Source organism: Mytilus californianus, unplaced genomic scaffold (assembly GCF_021869535.1).
Source record: "Mytilus californianus isolate M0D057914Y unplaced genomic scaffold, xbMytCali1.0.p SCAF_2, whole genome shotgun sequence".
Taxonomy (NCBI): Eukaryota; Metazoa; Mollusca; class Bivalvia; order Mytilida; family Mytilidae; genus Mytilus; species Mytilus californianus.
In genome coordinates, this window is record NW_026262668.1 from 139,989,147 (window position 1) to 140,009,028 (window position 19,882).

General features: G+C 34.0%; 1 protein-coding gene across 1 annotated transcript in view; it reads right to left on the reverse strand.

Annotated features, from left to right (window-relative positions):
- Nucleotides 1-6,947: 6,947 nt before the first annotated feature.
- The window catches only part of LOC127727843 (sushi domain-containing protein 2-like), a 30,773-nt gene continuing 17,838 nt past the window's right edge, over nt 6,948-19,882 (reverse strand). Inside the window, exons 7-12 of the mRNA XM_052234957.1 lie at nt 16,476-16,619; nt 13,754-13,912; nt 11,858-12,010; nt 11,284-11,409; nt 10,332-10,577; nt 6,948-7,117 (exon numbers count right to left, since the gene is read on the reverse strand). Coding sequence (XP_052090917.1) covers nt 6,948-7,117; nt 10,332-10,577; nt 11,284-11,409; nt 11,858-12,010; nt 13,754-13,912; nt 16,476-16,619 — 998 coding nt within the window. The remainder of the gene's footprint in view (nt 7,118-10,331; nt 10,578-11,283; nt 11,410-11,857; nt 12,011-13,753; nt 13,913-16,475; nt 16,620-19,882) is intronic.

The window sequence follows — 19,882 nt, forward strand, 5'->3', positions numbered from 1 at the left end:
ATTCTGACCGGACGTGGCTGCAAATTTGTACATCCCGCACAGCCAAACGGACGCCCCACTTTGACGAGGGTTTTACCGCCGGTCGGAGGAAGACCAATGGTGACCATACTTCTATTCCCCAGTCACCCTTGGGGACATTTGGCTGGAAAGTAAGTGGTTGAGTTGAAGGTAATAGGGGAGTTTGTATGGAATTCTCGAATTTCAGATAGGGGAAATTTTAGAAAACACCCCTATCAAGGAAATAATGTATTCGACCAAAGGTATAAAAGCGGATGAGAAATACCATTGAAAATCACAAACACGTCTCAGTCCTTACAGCTGAAGGGACGTGCTGAATCAGATCCTGATTATCCTCAAACTACAACATGTTTCGCTGACCGTATGGTTCAACGACATACTACTCCATGTCTACAGTAATATAACTCAAGGCCGTACAGTACAACACAAAATGATCCGCATCAGCATGCACTCCAAACCCCATTGTTCTTTGGGGAGTGTTATGTCGCGCAGACGTTCGAGGGCACTGTATCCGTGGTGTTGGGTGATGGACAAGTTTGCCACCGTGGTAGTACCCAACCTAAGCCTAGTTATACGTGATACCGAGCTACCACACTGATCCTGAACAGGCTTCCTGTAGACATTTATTAATGTTCCACGACGCATCCACCACTAAAACATCGACTTGGTTAGCGGGCTGCCCAGCTGATCAACCTGGCCCTGGGAATAGCCGTTGTAAAGGCAGTATACTTCATACCATACCAAAATAGTCAACAAACCAAATCGATCCCCGCTAAACCAACATGGCCGCCTTCATCCTACTTTACGACAACAGCATTTTAATGCTCACCAAACGCCTTCGGGCAACGAGCCGACCTGCAAGGGCTTAACAGCCAGCCAAGATCGTCAAAAACAACCCTAGTAGTATTGAAGCTGTCAAATAAGACCAGTTAACCAACAGAGGTATGTTACTTAGATATAAGTTGAGTAAGATCTATAATAGTGTGAGGACACTTTGTACTGGGTATACGTTAATCTATTATAGCAATTTTGCAGAACAGACTGTTTCACTCGGAGGACTGACTGCAAAGATCCGAACTGTCTGGAAGTGGTAGGCTGTCCCACTCGGAGGACAGACTTTACAAGCCCGCACTATCTTGTAGTGACAGATCGTCACATCTGGAGGACAGGCTGTTAGATTGTATAATATTTGTATTTCGTTGTTTCTTTATATCTGCAAAGAGCCCGTATGTATATATATAAGTTCGTTGTACATTAAGTAAATAGATTGTTACAGATGATTGATATTGCCGTATTGTTTATGGACAGCTTGAATCCAAGCATTTACTGGAACGAATCGTTTAAGATATAAACGCCTTAATAGTTACACATTACAGTATCTGACAGATTTACTTATCAGCCATACATTATAGTACCTGAATGATTTATTTAACAGATGTACATTATGGTACCGGAAGGATTTACTTATCAGCCATACATTATAGTACCTGAAGGATTTACTTATCATTGGTACATTATGGTAACTGAAGGATTTACTTATCAGCCATACATTATAGTACCTAAAGGATTAACTTGTCAGCGGTACATTATGGTGCCTGAAGGATTTATTTGTCAGCGGTACATTATGTTGCCTGAAGGATTTACTTATCAGCGGTACATTATGGTTCCTGAAGGATTTACTTATCAGCAGTACATTATAGTACCTGACGGATTTACTTATCAGCGGTACATGATGGTACCTGAAGGATTTACTTAACAGCGGTACAGTGTGGTACATAAAGGATTAACTTATCAGCGGTACATTATGGTACCTGAAGGATTTACTTATCAACGATACATTATGGTACCTGAAGGATTAAATTATCAGCGGTACATAATGGTACCTAAAGGATTTACTTAGCAGCCATACATAATTGTACCTAAAGGATTTACTTATCAGCGATCCATGATGCAACTTGTGAAAATTACTTACTTTATCATCGATGCTATTTGTAGAATATGTTTTTTGTAAAAGAAGCATTTTAATTGGGCTTGTACATGGAAGGTAAAGACAAAAACGGAGATAATACATAATATATACACCAGTAATGAAGAAATATTGTTTTGCTTTACAGAACACACTTTAATACAAGTATTTAAATAACAAATTCTTCGTAGCTCAGATTATACATGAAGACACACAGCAACTGTAAAATTGATTAGAACGGTTACTTAGCTAACAGTAAGTAATTGTATTTATCAAATTCGTATTGGTAAGACAAATATTGCTATACTGTACAAATTAAACGACAAAAACTTTTATTAATTATTTCAAAGCTTAAAAAAAAAGTTTAAATTTTGATACGGATTATGAATAACGGGAAAATGTCTTGTAAAAAATATCATGATCGTGCAAATCTACAACCCAGTATTGTAGCACCCTCTATTTTTTTCTGTTCAGATTCGACAGAGTATATTCTGTTTTGTCCTCATCATATTTGTCTTTATTTCTCACACGTCTCACTACAATGATTCCTATAATTAATAGGACTAAAGCCACCACTACTGGCAAAACAACCTGTACTAAAATCTTTTTGTCCGCTTTAGAAGGTAAAGTCTGCATTGAATCTAAAAATAAAAAGTGTAGTGATTATCTAAAAAGAACATGTGGGTTTACATTAAGTAAAGAAGACAACTTTTAAAAGTATCATTTGACGCATACTACATCGCAATCACAAACATTCACTTGATAAAATATACATCACTATCACAAGTACTACATCGCCACCACAAACAATCACTTGACAAGTACTACATCGCCATCACAAACAATCACTTGACAAGGACTTCATCGCCATCACAAACAATCACTTGACAAGTTCTACATCGCCACCAAAAACGATCACTTGACAAGTACTACATCGCCATCACAAACAATCACTTGACAAGGACTTCATCGCCATCACAAACAATCACTTGACAAGGACTTCATCGCCATCACAAACAATCACTTGACAAGTACTTCATCGCCATCACAAACAATCACTTGACAAGGAATTTATCCCCTTCATTCATCGCCATCACAAACAATCACTTGACAAGGACTTCATCGCCATCACAAAAAATCACTTGACAAGTACTTCATCGCCATCACAAACAATCACTTGACAAGGATTTCATCGCCATCAAAAACAATCTCTTGACAAGTACTACATCACCATCACAAACAATCTCTTGACAAGTACTTCATCGCCATCACAGACAATCACTTGACAAGGAATTCACCATCACAAAAAATCACTTGACAAGGACTTCATCGCCATCACAAACAATCACTTGACAAGGACTTCATCGCCATCACAAACAATCTCTTGACAAGTACTTCATCGCCATCACAAACAATCACTTGACAAGGACTTCATCCCCTTCACAAACAATCACTTGACAAGTACTTCATCGCCATCACAAACAATCAGTTGACAAGGACTTCATCCCCTTCACAAACAATCACTTGAAAAGTACTTCATCGCCATCACAAACAATCACTTGACAAGGACTTCATCCCCTTCACAAACAATCACTTGACAAGTACTTCATCGCCATCACAAACAATCACTTGACAAGGACTTCATCCCCTTCACAAACAATCACTTGACAAGTACTACATCCCCTTCACAAACAATCACTTGACAAGATCTTCATCGCCATCACAAACAATCACTTGACAAGGACTTCATCCCCTTCACAAACAATCACTTGACAAGTACTTCATCCCCTTCACAAACAATCACTTGACAAGAACTTCATCGCCATCACAAACAATCACTTGACAAGTACTACATCCCCTTCACAAACAATCACTTGACAAGATCTTCATCGCCATCACAAACAATCACTTGACAAGGACTTCATCCCCTTCACAAACAATCACTTGACAAGTACTACATCCCCTTCACAAACAATCACTTGACAAGATCTTCATCGCCATCACAAACAATCACTTGACAAGGACTTCATCCCCTTCACAAACAATCACTTGACAAGTACTTCGTCCCCTTCACAAACAATCACTTGACAAGTACTTCATCGCCTTCACAAACAATCACTTGACAAGTACTTCATCGCCATCACAAACAATCACTTGACAAGATCTTCATCGCCATCACAAACAATCACTTGACAAGATCTTCATCGCCATCACAATCACTTGACAAGGACTTCATCGCCATCAATAACAATCACTTGACAAGGACTTCATCCCCTTCACAAACAATCACTTGACAAGTACTTCATCGCCTTCACAAACAATCACTTGACAAGTACTTCATCGCCTTCACAAACAATCACTTGACAAGTACTTCATCGCCATCACAAACAATCACTTGACAAGTACTTCATCGCCATCACAAACAATCACTTGACAAGGACTTCATCCCCTTCACAAACAATCACTTGACAAGTACTTCATCGCCATCACAAACAATCACTAGAGAGTTCTACAGTAGTGAGGCGATTTACCATTTGACGATTTAAGCAGTACAATGAAATTATTTTCGATCGAAGGGGTGCGTACACCCTCTTCGTCACCCCATCCCCCTTAAGCCGTCACTTGAAATTGGGTTGATGTACATGTACATGCATTATGTATATTTGTTAAAGGAGGAATGCTTTGATTGTTGCTCTTTATCATGACAATTAATCACTGAAAGATAAAATATGGACAGAAAAACCAAAGAAAATATTTTAAGTTCCAAATGAAGCAAGTCAGGTATGTAAATATGGTCTGAAACATTTCTTGTAATGATTGAGATTTTTCAAGAAACTCTTGGATACATTTTGTTTTAATTCACCAGAATAATTCATTTCATAGTTTCGTAAAACAGAATATTTGTGTCTGGTCGATGCTATGACAGTTTATTTATTTTCTTCCCTTTGGATTCAGAATATTTTTTTCTCTCAAAAAACCATACCCCCCTTCAAGTTTAATGCGAAATTTTGTGTTGCCATTCAATAATCTCTGAATACATACCCGGTCCTAAACATGCTGATGTTATTAACTCCCAATCACCCTCATTGTCACAGTTCAGTAGTGAAGTCCCATTTAAGGTAAAGCGGTCATCACAAAATAGTTCAGCATTCCGCCCACTAATTTTCCACTTCCCATTATCAATAGGTTCCGGAGGATCACATGCTGAAGCACAATTCGAGATGAAAATGTTAAATCTAATAGAATGTTCAGAAAGAATGCGTCTTGTATCTAAGTTTTAGATTGCTGATTAAAACAATAACTTAACGGCTACATCTGAAGTGTCTTGTAGAAAATATTTTAACATTCATACTATTGTTTGTACATGTTGTATCAAGTAAAACTTTGAAAATTTCCCACTCAAATTGTAAAAATTCAAGATATAAGTTGTCCATCAAACTAAAGTTTATAAAGGAACATTAAAATGATTAACGATGCAACACTATCTGAAGTAAGTTTTACGCTTGCATTGCGTTTGTATTTTTAATTCAATTTGTAAGTTAAAATTGTACTTGAATTTTATCATTTTAACCATGCAAGTACCGAAGTACATAACAATTACTGAAACTTTATAAGATATAAGAACTTACCAATTCTTTGACAGACACTATTGATACTGACTGGTGTAGCCCATGTACCATTGTCAAAACAATGAAGAACAATGCTCTCTGTTGTAAGGTAATTATCAATACAAACTAATTTTGCTGATCTTTCATTCACATTCCAATATCCATGAGTAAAATTTGATATTTCATCACATGCTAGAAAATAGGATTAAATCAGCAATACAAACTAGACATCAAACGACATGCAAATTGTACAACATTAAAGGGAAAAGGATAGAAAAAGTAGGTATCATTACCTACAATGTGTCTTATATGTGTCCAATGAATTATTAGCTTATTAATAATTTGTAAAATTCATTAACAATACTGCTTAACTCATCAGGGTAAAGTTATTATTAGATAATTTAATTTGCTGTTTTTAAAAATGCCAGGACGGTTCTTATTTTCTCAACATTTTTTTTCTGGAATTCTGAAATCTATGTCCCTAGGCCTTTCTAATATGCACAGCTTAACATATATTTCTCTTTTACTTAACTTAAACTTTTACATGTATGTTTATGACATGCCACTGACCATCAAACCATTTGGCCATCTTGTTGAAAGACTTGTCTCAAGAAACATTAATAATGTTTGATTACGTTTTATGGCACTGACCATCAAACCATTTGGCCATCTTGTTAAAAGGCTTGTCTAAAGAAACATTAATAATGTTTGATTACGTTTTATGGCACTGACCATCAAACCATTTGACCATCTTGTTAAAAGGATTGTCAAAAGAAACATTAATAATGTTTGCTTACGTTTTATGGCACTGACCATCAAACCATTTGGCCATCTTGTTAAAAGACTTGTCTCAAGAAACATTTATAATTTTTGATAACGTTTCATAGCACTGACCATCAAACCATTTGGCCATCTTGTTAAAAGACATAACTAAAGAAACATGAATAATGTTTGATTACGCTCCATGGCACTGACCATCAAAACATTTGGCTATCTTGTAAAAGGACTTGTCTCAAGAAACATTAATAATGTTTGCTTACGTTTCATGATACTGATCATCAAACCATTTGGCCATCTTGTTAAAAGACTTGTCTCGAGAAACATTAATAATGTTTGATTACGTTTTATGGCACTGACCATCAAACCATTTGGCCATCTTGTTAAAAGGCTTGTCTCAAGAAACATTAATAATGTTTGATTACGTTTTATGGCACTGACCATCAAACCATTTTGCCATCTTGTTAAAAGGCTTGTCTAAAGAAACATTAATAATGTTTGCTTACGTTTCATGATACTGATCATCAAACCATTTGGCCATCTTGTTGAAAGACTTGTCTCAAGAAACATTAATATGTTTACTTACGTTTGAGCTCACATGTAGTGTTTATAACACTCCATTGACCATCATCAGAACACATAATTAAAGTTTGACCATTTGATATATAGTTCTCATTACACAGAAGATTAGCTGACTTCCCTGTGAAATTCCAGTAGCCTTCAGTGATGTTTCCAGGCTCGCCACAAGCTGAATATTAAATAAATAAAAGAGAGATAAGTCAAACTATAAAACAATTCATCAAAACACAACATTAAAAACTGAATATCTACTGATCATTATATGACATTCAATTTTGAAAAGCCATTGATACAGACAGAAAATATTAAATCATAATTTTTTTCACAGAAGCGAATAAGTGTTTAATTGGATATAAAAGCAAGAAGATGTGGTATGATTGTCAGTGAGAAAACTTTTCAACAAGCGACCAAAGGACGAAGACGTTAGCAACAATAGGTAATAACTTGATGTAGCATGAGTAAAATCGTGAGTACCACTAGTAGCATATGTAGTAATAAACCTTCTGAAGCACCACAAGATAGTTAATTTCGTTTATAGTGGAGTCTGTTTTCATTTTGGTCTAGTTTCCTCTATTCTTTAATGTTATTAATATTTTAACGTATATATGTTTTATCCTTTGGTCATAGCCTTGCCTTAATGTAAAGATTGTTTGTTTGGTCACAGGTTTGCCTGAATGAATAGCTTGTTTCCTTTGGTCATAGATTTGCCTGAATGACAAGTTTGTTTCTTTTGGTCATAGCTTTGCCTCAATGTTAATGTTTTGATTCTTTTGGTCATAACTTTGACTCGATATAAATTTGGTTTCCTTTAGTCATAATTTTGCCTTAATGTAATGTTTATTTTCAGGTTCTCTTTTTCTGTTTGTTTATATATATATATATGTTAGACTCAGATCGACGTCCGGTCTCTAATCGACTTCCGTTCCTCTAATCGACGTCCAGTGTGACGTTACGTTCTCAAATCCGTGTCCAATATTTTTACCCTCTAGTCGACATCGAATGTGACGTCATGTATTACCAAAACGACGTCCGATCGATCGGAGTCTCCTCTCATCGATGTCCAATATCATTCAATCGTTTATTTTTAGTTTAATTTTTGTTTATATTATCTGTATAGTTTTGTCTTGGTGTACAGCTACTTAAAGAAACTAATTGTACATGTTTTCTTATATCTTTATCAAAATAAAAGGACAAACACCAGAAAATGATAATAAGACAACCACCGACAGCATATTACATGTACATGCACATTTTAAATTTTTGGTGAAAGGAGTCCTAGCGATCTACGTCGTTGTATTCCTTTCATATTCTTATAAATGTGGATATACGACAAGGTGACAACAATCCAACAACGAAGATAATCGAGTGACATGTAGAGGGCAATATACACTGTCTTAACAATAGATTGAATTAAAAAGTACTGCCAGTTGTTGAAAAGTATTATCATTTGGACTCTGTAAGATTTTTTAAAAATCTTATATTTTTCAACAACTTTTTGAGTTTTTGGTTTAACCCACCAATTAATAAAGTTGTGATGTCATTGAGGCAAGTCCGCAAAAAGGACGTCGATTAGGGAAGCCAAAATGTGGACGTCGATTTGATAACAAGAAGAAAGACGTCGATTAGAGGGGCATATAATTGGCCGTCGATTTGGAATCATATTTCATTATGACGTCAAATTTGGACGTCGATTTGAGGAACGGACGTCGATTAGAGACCGGACGTCGATCTGAGTCTTACATATATATATATCAAACCTATGATTGCGTTGGATAAAAACCGCAATTTCTATACGTGTGCATGTAAAACAAATTTCTTGGTAGAGGGGTCTAAATACAGCACAAACAACATTTTCCAAAAGACCAAAAAAAAGTGAAAAAGTATATTTTAACAAAAAGCATTTGACTAACAGGTCGAACAACTGATGTTCTTAAACCCTGCTGACTGCCATTGGCGATTGCCAAATAAATTGATCACCAGATGTAAAAAATGGACCTTATATATTAATCTAATACCAAACAGAAAACAATAAACTTGCGGAAAAGATGGTATACCGCAAACATGAGGTGCAAAAATTTGTACACCATATCCGGATTTCGACAATTAATGTCTCTTCAGTGATGTTAGGGATCGAAACGGTATTTGGAAGGCCATATAATTTACCTCAATTTAGGATAGACTCTTATATATATATATTTCGTTTGTTGTGACTGTTTTTGTCGTAACAATAAAAATGACATTGCTGGACATAAACTGAATTTATAATATGGTCATGATAATTAATGACTAACATATAAAACAGCTCTGTCTATTTTGAAAGATGGACGAAAGATACCAGAGGGACAGTCAAACTCATAGATCGAAAACAAACTGACAACGTCATGGCCAAAAATAAAAAGACAAACAGACAAATAATAGTACAGATGACACAACATAGAAAACTAAAGACTAAGCAACACGAACCCCACCAAAAACTGGGGGTGATCTCAGGTGCTCCGGAAGGGTAAGCAGATCCTGCTCCACATGTGGCACCCGTCGAGTTGCTTATGTTATTACAAATCCGGTAAATAGTCTAATTCGGTAAGTCACATTCGTGAAAAGGGAAGGGTATTGTAGTTACGACATAAGGAACATATCCGATATCATCTGTGAAACGGTTATTCCATAACGGTCAACCAACTCGTGATGGCGTCCGTAAAATTTACGAAGGGATGACTTCAACTTCACCATTTGGAACTCTTGGTTTAATAGCTTCCTTGTGAGCAGCAATTCTCTATCAAGGAAATCATGATAGGAAACACAAGCCCGAGAATATCGTATCAATTGGGAGATATATACTCCGTATGCAGGCGCTGCTGGAATGTTGCTACATAGAAATGGAAAGTTCACAATTGGGAAGCTGAAATCATCTCTTTTGTCGTAAAGTTTTGTTTTCAACCGACCCTCATTGTCAATTTCTAGATGTAAGTCAAGATATGAGGCAGACTTAACTGTATCTGTAGTATCCTTTATCTCTAGTTCGATGGGATAGATTCGTTCAACATAGTCACCAAATTTTGTATTATTTAGTGAGAGAACATCATCTATATAGCGGAACGTAGAGTTAAAAGATATTGCTAACTTCTTATCTCTCTTCCTAAGAAGCTCCTGTATGAAGTCAGCCTCATAATAATAAAGAAACAAGTCGGCAAGAAGAGGGGCACAATTGGTTCCCATTGGAATTCCGACATTGGAATTGAAAGTCATTCTCTCATTTGTTTCCTCATATATATATATTTCAAGTATTCAAAAACTGTTGGAAAGGAATTATTAAAGAAGATGTCAAATATGAGACCAGTAAAACAAATCAACATGGCAACATGTTCGTATTTATGTTTATAAACCTGGTAGAGCTACTTCAGCCATAACTTCGATTTCGTCTGTCATGATTCTAGTCGATTCTGCCAAACTGGTGTCATCTGTTGTACAGAAGTCAAATCTACAGGCCTGATCATCGCCACATACATAGGCAACATTACCCGGACATTGGTCAGTAACGTTAAATACAGGTTTGAAGTCGACGTGTTGGAATGATTGGTGCGTTTTGCCCACAGGGTATGTAAACAATGAATCCGAAGCATTTATCTGCCCTATAAACATTGAAATAATAATATAAATGACAATGTCATACGCTATGGTGACAAAAAAAAATTTTTTTTAATAAAAAAATAAACAAATGTGTTAAATGTATTGAAAAGATGAGGAATAATTAAAACGGATACCATTTACAACTTATTTATACTTTTTAAAGATGGAAACGGGTTGATGTTGTTATACTACTGTCCCAGCTATAAACAAGAAAACCGCATTAAATCATGCGGATGTCCTATCCAATAACTAATGGTTACATACCTTTTGTTTTTCTCTCTCTCTCCGTCCTTCAACTAATTTAGCCCAATTAAATGACATTTACAATTTCAAAGTGCAGTATGGTTTACAAATATCTATATTTTGAATTTGATTGTACTCAGTACTTTTTTAATGTACCTGGTTTTTTTGTGTATTTATTAAAAAGTTGTTACTGCTTGATTTTTTATGCTTGGTTGGAATAACCTTTCACTGAACCTGGTTTCCGTAAGCTCCCGGGCACCGTATGATGTGAGTATACATTGTATTATAATCGTTGACAGAATCACTCGTCATGGCTCGGTTTTCTATATTATTGTACATTTATTGTAACATAGATCAGTTCGCTCTAATATACACCTACTGTTACCTTATACAGTTATTTGCCATTACAATCTGATATACCTATCAATAGATTTTGTCAGCTCAGAAATTTTACGATTCACCTACATGTCAATCCAAATTTATGATGAATTATATCTAAAGATGAGTTTATGGGTATGATTCTGTCATAAGCATTTGTTAAATCATCGTTCTGTTTTCCATTAAAGTTACCCAACAATCCTTTGACAAAGCCTGTAAATAAGATAAAAAAGTACAGATCTTAAGGAAACATTGTTGCTGTATCACAGTCAACATGAAGCAATAGTTGTTGATCGGATCTTGAATAACCATACTGTAATTTTACTCTTTATCGTCGGTATATTACTTCTTTATAAACCTTACAGATATATTACTTCTATACAACCCTTGCCGATATATTATTTTTTAGATATATTATTATAGATAAGATACATCATTGAAGGTAGGTAGTTCAGTGTTGTGGCATATCATTTTGAAAATAACAAAACAACAAAAACAAAAATGTTGATCCGTGTTTGAAGTACTCGGCCCCTAAGGTACACAACTTATTTTTCTTAAAACATATTACCAGTATATCTTTCAGAAGAATTCGAATGAATTATCCCTAATCCGAATAAGAAAAAAGTCGATGTAATTATACAATTTGAATAAAAAATATTACCTCGTAAAGAATTTCCTGCTATCACGATATTGATATTAATCATTTTAGCCATAGCTGTCACATTAACTGCTATATTCGGATATCTGCATGTAACTGATGTCCAGATACTTTCTATATTAGTATCATTGCCTCTTGAATTTATTATCGTTGCACCTAATTAAACGAAACTATAGGTAAAACAATGTATTTTCATAACGGCGAAAGTCAATCATTTCAAAGTGAGTATTAAAGTTTGTGATATCTAAATCTAAGTTTATTAAAATTCAAAAGAAATTCAAAAGTATCTTAGAATAAATCCCGGAAGTCTGTGATTCAGTTAACCTTACATGTATTTACTAGTATACTAGAAAAGGGGACACATAACCCATATCTCCTTAAACACAACAGCTCAAGCCACTACTAAAAGTAACCACCATTAAATGGGAATGTTGCTACTTAGAAATGGAAATTTCAAAATGGTGAAACTGAAAATATCTCTTTTGTCGTAAAGTTTTGTTCTCAAACGACATAGTAAATGTCCATTTATTAACGTATGATTTAATTTACTAAATCTATTAACATAGTACAACATTTTACGGGAAAACTATTGAAACATAGGATTTCTGGCATTTTCTGATTTACTTTTAAATCTGTCAATAGTGCTAGTAATATAGAGTACACAACTATTAATGGTAACTATTGAAACTACTAAACAAGTATTAGTTGATTTTAGTCTCTGATGCATGATTTTTTTATTATTAATTGTTTTTGGCTTTTAACTAGCTGTCAGTAACTGCGACTCAAATCGTACTTTCTTGTTTATTTGACCTGTTGATACTAATTGTAATGCTTTTTTTGTTATTTAATGTTTACTTATTCAGGGTTATATCTGGTCTATATACCAGCTTTGATAAGTGTTTGGTATTACTATAAATTTTCACTTCTTCGTACAATGAACATCAAAATTATTTATTTTGTAAAAATATTTCCTTTATCCGTTTGAAAACTTTTAGGAATTTTTGGTCCTCAATGTTCTTCAACTTCGTACTTATTTGGCCTTTTTAACTTTTTTTGATTCGAGCGTCACTGATGAGTCTTTTGTAGACGAATCGCGCGTCTGGCGCAAATACAAAATTTCAATCCTGGTATCTATGATGAGTTTATTTATTGAACTGTACATTTATACCTAACAACAAAATTATTTTCATTTACCTGTGTTTAAAGTAATTGCAAATGGCTGATATTTTTGTTCAAGCATATTGTTTTTCTTTAATTTTTTAACATTTCACAGCGGTATAACATGTTACTTTAATTAACCTTAGTTTATTTATTTTGTATTTACATTGTATAATAGATCAAATTTATTTGTTCAGTGTATATTCACTGGTGTTAATATGTCTTTTGATTGAGTTAAGCCATTTCAATTGATATTTTATAGTGTGTCTTTCTATGTTGCGAAGTTACACTATTGTTTCAGATAAGGGTGAAGGTTTGGTACCATTAAAACGTTTAAACCCGCTGCAATTGTTTGCACCTGTACTAAGTCAGGAATTTGATGTTCAGTAGTTGTCGTTTGTTGATGTGGTTCATAAGTGTTTCTCGTTTCTCGTTTTTTATATAGATTAGACCGTTGGTTTTTCCGTTTGAATGGCTTTACACTAGTAATTTTTGGGACCCTTTATAGCTTGCTGTTCGGTGTGAGCCAAGGCTCCGTGTTGAAGACCGTACTTTGACCTATAATGGTTTATTTTTATAAATTTTGACTTGGATGGAGAGTTGTCTCATTGGCACTCATACCACATCTTCTTATATCTATTAATTAGGCAACAGGTTCGCCATTAAAAACAACTACACGTATAGCAAACAGACAAAGGATGACGCCATGAAAACAAAGTGAAATGGTGAATATTTGTTTACCATTGACATCTACAGTGTTAGTATTCATGAATTCTAGTAACTGTCCATTAATAAGTACGTCACACATTCTGATTTCATTCAATCTCATTTCCACAATATCAGAGTCATTGTTACAACGTAACGCTACCGAGGTTATAACACTAGCTTGCTTTAAGTTACCTACAAAAACAAACATTTACGTCAGACATCAAACTAACATGCAGCTTCAGATATCAAATAAACGTGTAACTTCAGGTACCAAATAAATATGTAACTTCAGATATCAAATGAACATGTAACTTCATATATTATACAAACATTTTCGTCAGAAATCTAACTAACATGTAACTTCAGATATCAAATAAACGTGTAACTTCAGATATCAAATAAAGTAAACATGTAACTTCAGTTATCAAATAAATATGTAACTTCAGATATCAAATAAACATGTAACTTCAGATATCAAATAAACATGTAACTTCAGATATCAAATAAACATGTAACTTCAGATATCAAATAAACATGTAACTTCAGATATCAAATAAACATGTAACTTCAAATATCAAATAAACGTGTAACTTCAGATATCAAATAAAGTAAACATGTATCTTCAGTTATCAAACAAACGTGTAACTTCAAATATCAAACTAATAAGTAACTTCAGATATCAAACAAACATGTAACTTCAGATATCAAACTAACATGTAACTTCAGATATCAAACAAACATGTAACTTCAGATATTAAACTAACATGTAACTTCAGATAGCAAACAAACATGTAACTTCAGATATTAAACTAACATGTAACTTCAGATATCAAACTAATATGTAACTTCAGATATCAAACAAACATGTAACTTCAGATATTAAACTAACATGTAACTTCAGATATCAAACTAATATGTAACTTTATTGAAGATATTTGAGTTTTACTTTTTTACACCCCGCCATTGTGTTATTGTGCTATTGTCATTTTTTGTATTCTTGTCTTTCATTTTTGCTTATGTGCTTTGTCTATATGCCATTTTGTTTTTCTTTGATGACATATTTGTTTGTTTTTATTTTGATTAAGATTATAACACAATGTTGACTGCTGTACCCCTATTTTTGACATTTTTACCTATTATGTCTGTTTTTTTGTTTGTTCACATATTGTTGGCAATATAATGGAATTTTATGCGACTGTCATACGAGTGAGAGGTTTAGCTAGCTATAAAACCAGGTTTAATCCACCATTTTCTACATAAGGAAATGCCTATACCAAGTCAGGAATATGACAGTTTATTTCCATTCTTTTGATGTGTTTGAGCTTTTGATTTAGCCATTTGATAAGGGGCTTTCCGTTTTGAATTTTCCTTGGAGTTAGGTATTTTTGTTATCTTACTTTTTATGTACCGATGCGCTTATTTCTTTGATATACTATTTATTTTTACTAGACTTTGGAAAAGTGATTTCTTCTATTGGTTTTAACTAAATATTTGCATATATTGTCCTATTTTTCAGCAACCAATGAAGATAACAGAAAACGAGTATTTCGATTGATGAATGTTTTAATAGACATAACCTAAATCATTGTAATTCTGTGTCTGTCACCATTTCATTTATTCAAAAAGCATAAAGAGACATAGGATACATCATTCGCGGACGGTTCTTGGTGTATAATTGTAATCAAGGGGTATCTCGTAAAATGCCATTCCCCTATCATATTTCCTTCATTAAAGTCTTGAATATAGCATATACAATAAGACGACAGTACTTTACCGATGTTCGAATCTCGTTAATCGATTAGGAAGAGACATATCAAGGTAACAAACAGAAATCGAGGGAAATGTATGAACTCCAAAAAGGAGCGAGATTGACTGCGTTGGCAGGGTATTCGTCTTTAACTATATGTATAAGTGCATCACCAGTCATGCGAAATCTCACTCGGTCAAAATATCAAGATTGTAAATAGGAAACAATTGGTAAAATTACAGATAAGACGACTATACTGGTAGATCTAAGACCGCGGAAACATGTCGTTGGTGAGTTGATACACCGACACATCGTATCGGTTAACCAATTCGATTTTAGTCATTCTTCCTTATAATACTGTTAGATCAGTTTTTGCGTAAGTAGCACACCCTTGATAATGAAATCCGTATAGTGTGAACATGCACGAGCGTAACTTATTAACTGAGATATGTAAACACATTAATGTTTCTACTGAAAAAATTGAAAAATGAAAATTGGAAAGTCGAAATCATCTTGCTTGAAGTCGTCCATCTGTATCAATATCGAGGAAAAGATCAAGATTTTTAGCAGACCTTCTACTTTTGATAATATCCATAATTTCATGTTGACTTGATAAAATAAGCACTCATTGTAATATGGGTTATTGACTGACAGAACATTATGAATATATCTGAAAGTAAAATTAAAGAACTTTGCAAGAAGATTTGTCTTTTTGTCTTTTAGAAGTTTTGTAGGAATTCTGCTTCATATGAGCACAACAAAAAGTCGCCGAGTAGTGGTGCACAATTAGTACCCAGTGGATTGCCGACTGTCTGCTGAAATATCATTCTACCATGCACAACAAATACGTAGTTATCAAAAAGCGGTGTGTTATTGGTCTAATGAAATCTTTTGGTACTTAAACACCACTTACAAGCGAAAAGAATGAATTGTCCAAATAATCCTCTGTATCTTGACTACTTTAAAATGATGCTAATAAACCATTAAAACTTATTATTTATGACGTACCATGTTTGTCTTTAAATTGTTCCATTCTTGCCTGTAATATTAGATGATTATCTTTGCTTTGTATCATGGTGAATTCTCCTACGCCATTGAATGTATAGTCCAAACCATCTAATGTTACAAGGTGAGGATCACCCCTGGATGATGCTTGTAAAAACAAAGATTCATTAGTCTACATGATAGTCTCCAAAAACATGGTTGATCTATCAATTCTGCTTGGAATGAGGACCACAGCCTAAACTAGTATATCGACTGAAAGACAGAATGACGACAGATGCCAAGTATGGTGACGTTAAATAATCTTAACTTAATGAAATGAACACCGTAAAAACCAAACATAATTTATTACTAATTTACAGCTTTTACAAACATCCTTAACGTCAGAAATGGTGTTATAAACACCCAATGCTGAAGTAGGTAGGTGGAAAATGACTACCTTTAATCTTAAAGAGGAAAAAAAAGTCGATAACAAACTGACAACGCCATGGCAAAAAACGAAAAACGACCAAAAGAAAAACAACATAGAAAACTAAAGATTGAGCAAGTGTAATGCCACCAAAAACCTGGGGTGATATCAGGTGATCCGGTTGGGTAAGCAGACACTGCTTCACAAAAAAATATATATAAATAAGTTTCTTAATATAAATCAATATCTTTTTAAAAAAAAAATTAAATACTTGAATCTGTTCGATTTAACTAATTTTGTAATGATTTGATATGAATTCAAACAACTATTAGTAAAATGTGAAACAACGAGATTGTTCAAGGAGAACAAAAAACTCTAATCTACCACAAATTATAATAAAACAGACAAAACCCTCTATCGTTTAAAACTGTTAAATGTTCAAAACAATTATCACATTGGTTGCAATATAAACCGATAATTCCACATGTGAAATAGATCCGATAATTTCACTCCTCTGAAGTCATACAAACATTTGTGTTGTCAAGATATTGTCGATCAAGTTGCATCAAAATACGCATAAAAAAATATATAATTCCATGCTTTTTCTACTTTATTTCCATTACATAGTCCATGGTCAATGTAATGAAGAAGAAAAAACTAATCTAAAAATTCCAATATCGACTAATAGTCAACTCGTGATCGAACAACGCTGATGATTATCTCTTTTTTTGCACTTTGCGCATTCGTGAACTAATGTATTGTTCGGTAACTCAATGAATATGTACATATTCACGTCAAAAACGTCAGTTAGCTTTATTTATCTCAATTTATAAATTAAGGCGACAGTAGTTTATGGATGTTCAAATCTCGTCAATCGATTAAGAAGAGAAAATCAAGGTAAAAAACAAAATCATCTGAGGGAATCGCACACACTATAATAGAGCTATACAAGGTACGTCGACAGGTTTATGCATACATCACCCACCATGCCAATTTAAAATGTCACAATCGGTAAAATTGAAGATCAAAGACCGCAAATAAAACAGTTGAAATTAATAATAACAAATACCCTTCCTATATACTAAGTAATTGATTGCACAATAAGGAGGGAAACGTATTTAGAAATATTTATCGGCATCAAGATGACATAGACTGCCGGAAATCTCAAAAGGCAAAATTTCAACAATTTCAACAATTCTTATATTGAGTTTAAGTCATATGAAACGAGTTCCTTGTAATTATAATGATATGGAAATTATGGAAACAATGCATGCATACATACTAATTAACTCATTCAACACAGAATCATGGGCCACGTGCATATTAAGTGAGATGATAGAGCGATATTTTTTTATGTGCTCGATGCGTTCACATTTGATTATAAAACTTTATCGAAACAGTATTTACAGGATTTGGTGTATTAAAATTTTTCTTTTAGAATCGGTTCATACGATCTTAGATCCACGTTTGTTTACTTTATCATCCATGATGTTTTTCCTTTTGCGCTTCTATAGTGCGATGGCTGTATTTCTTGCGAAAGGTGTCATCGTTAATGTCACTGCATACGGATAAGCTGTTGGTGATTAAATTACGTGAAGACAATAATTCAAAGCAGTGTATTTCTGAAGATTTTGTTAAAATAAAGGATTTTCTTACAAAAGAAAGTATATGTAATAAAATTGAGAATGGAAATGGGGAATGTGTCAAAGAGACAACAACCCGACCAAAGAGCAGAAAACAGCCGAAGGCCACCAATGGGTTTTCAACACAGCGAGAAAATCCCGCACACAGAGGCGGGTTTCAGCTGGCACCTAAACAAAAATGTGTACTAGTTCAATGAAAATGGTCGACACACTAAACCCCAAAACATAAATGAACTAAAATTAAAAAAACATACAAGACTTACAAAGGCCAGAGGCTCCTGACTTGGGACATACGCAAAAATACGGCGGGGTTAAACATGTTTTGTGAGATCTCAACCCTCCCCTTATACCTCTAGTACGTGTTTTATAGTAAAGTTTAGCCATTCAAGTATATGAAACATATTAATCTTTGAGTAACACCTGAAAGATCATATGACTTTTAATAGAATTTGTCAACTATTATCAATTAAAATAATTTCATTTATTTATTTATTGACCACGGGAAAATCCCGGATTACATACATACACCTTTATAAACCTATTAATCTATAAATTATAATTTATATTTCCATGTTCTTCATTGGTATAACATGATATAAGACTTATTTACTAGTATTCTGTTGCTATTTGAGTTTGCTAAGATTGAAATGAAGTTTGAAAGCTGGTGGTTATTGATACCTCATTCCCACTTGCACAAAAAGAGACTGGCAATTCCAAATGCACTTGCATATGATGTATATCTATCTCTTAGTTATAACGATATTCCATTTACGATTGCTGCTAAAACCTTAAATGACCTTCTTTTGTATAATTTTCATACTCTATAAATCCGAGGTAAAATTCAAATATTCCAAAAAAGAAGTTTTAAAACAAAAAACTAATTAAGGGGATATAAAAACCTTTCAGTGGATAAAACTGTTAACTAGATAATAAAGATATGTTTTCCCAATTCTTTGGGAGTTGCATGATTTTCCTCAATCTTTAAATTTTTTGTGAAGTGATTTGTAGACCGCTGTTTGAAATTACGTCATTTTTCTATTGACCGTGTTGTTGTCTGTTCGAACTGAAGATTAAACCTCGCTACAAAAAAAATTCTGAAAAGAGAATCAGTGCACCGGATGAACAAGTAGCACCCGCCTTGTTCCTTATATCATGTATAAATCCGGTAATGAGTCGTAATTAAACAAGGGCTGTCATTGTGGCAGTAACAGAAAATATCGTGCCACTAATAAGCACGACTTGATGAACATCAACACCACGTATGCAATGTTTTTCGATTGTTCCACTTTCTGTTCAAGAACCCATGTTACTATAGAATATGTCCGATCTACTCCCATTTTGTGCAATTAACACGAACCGTA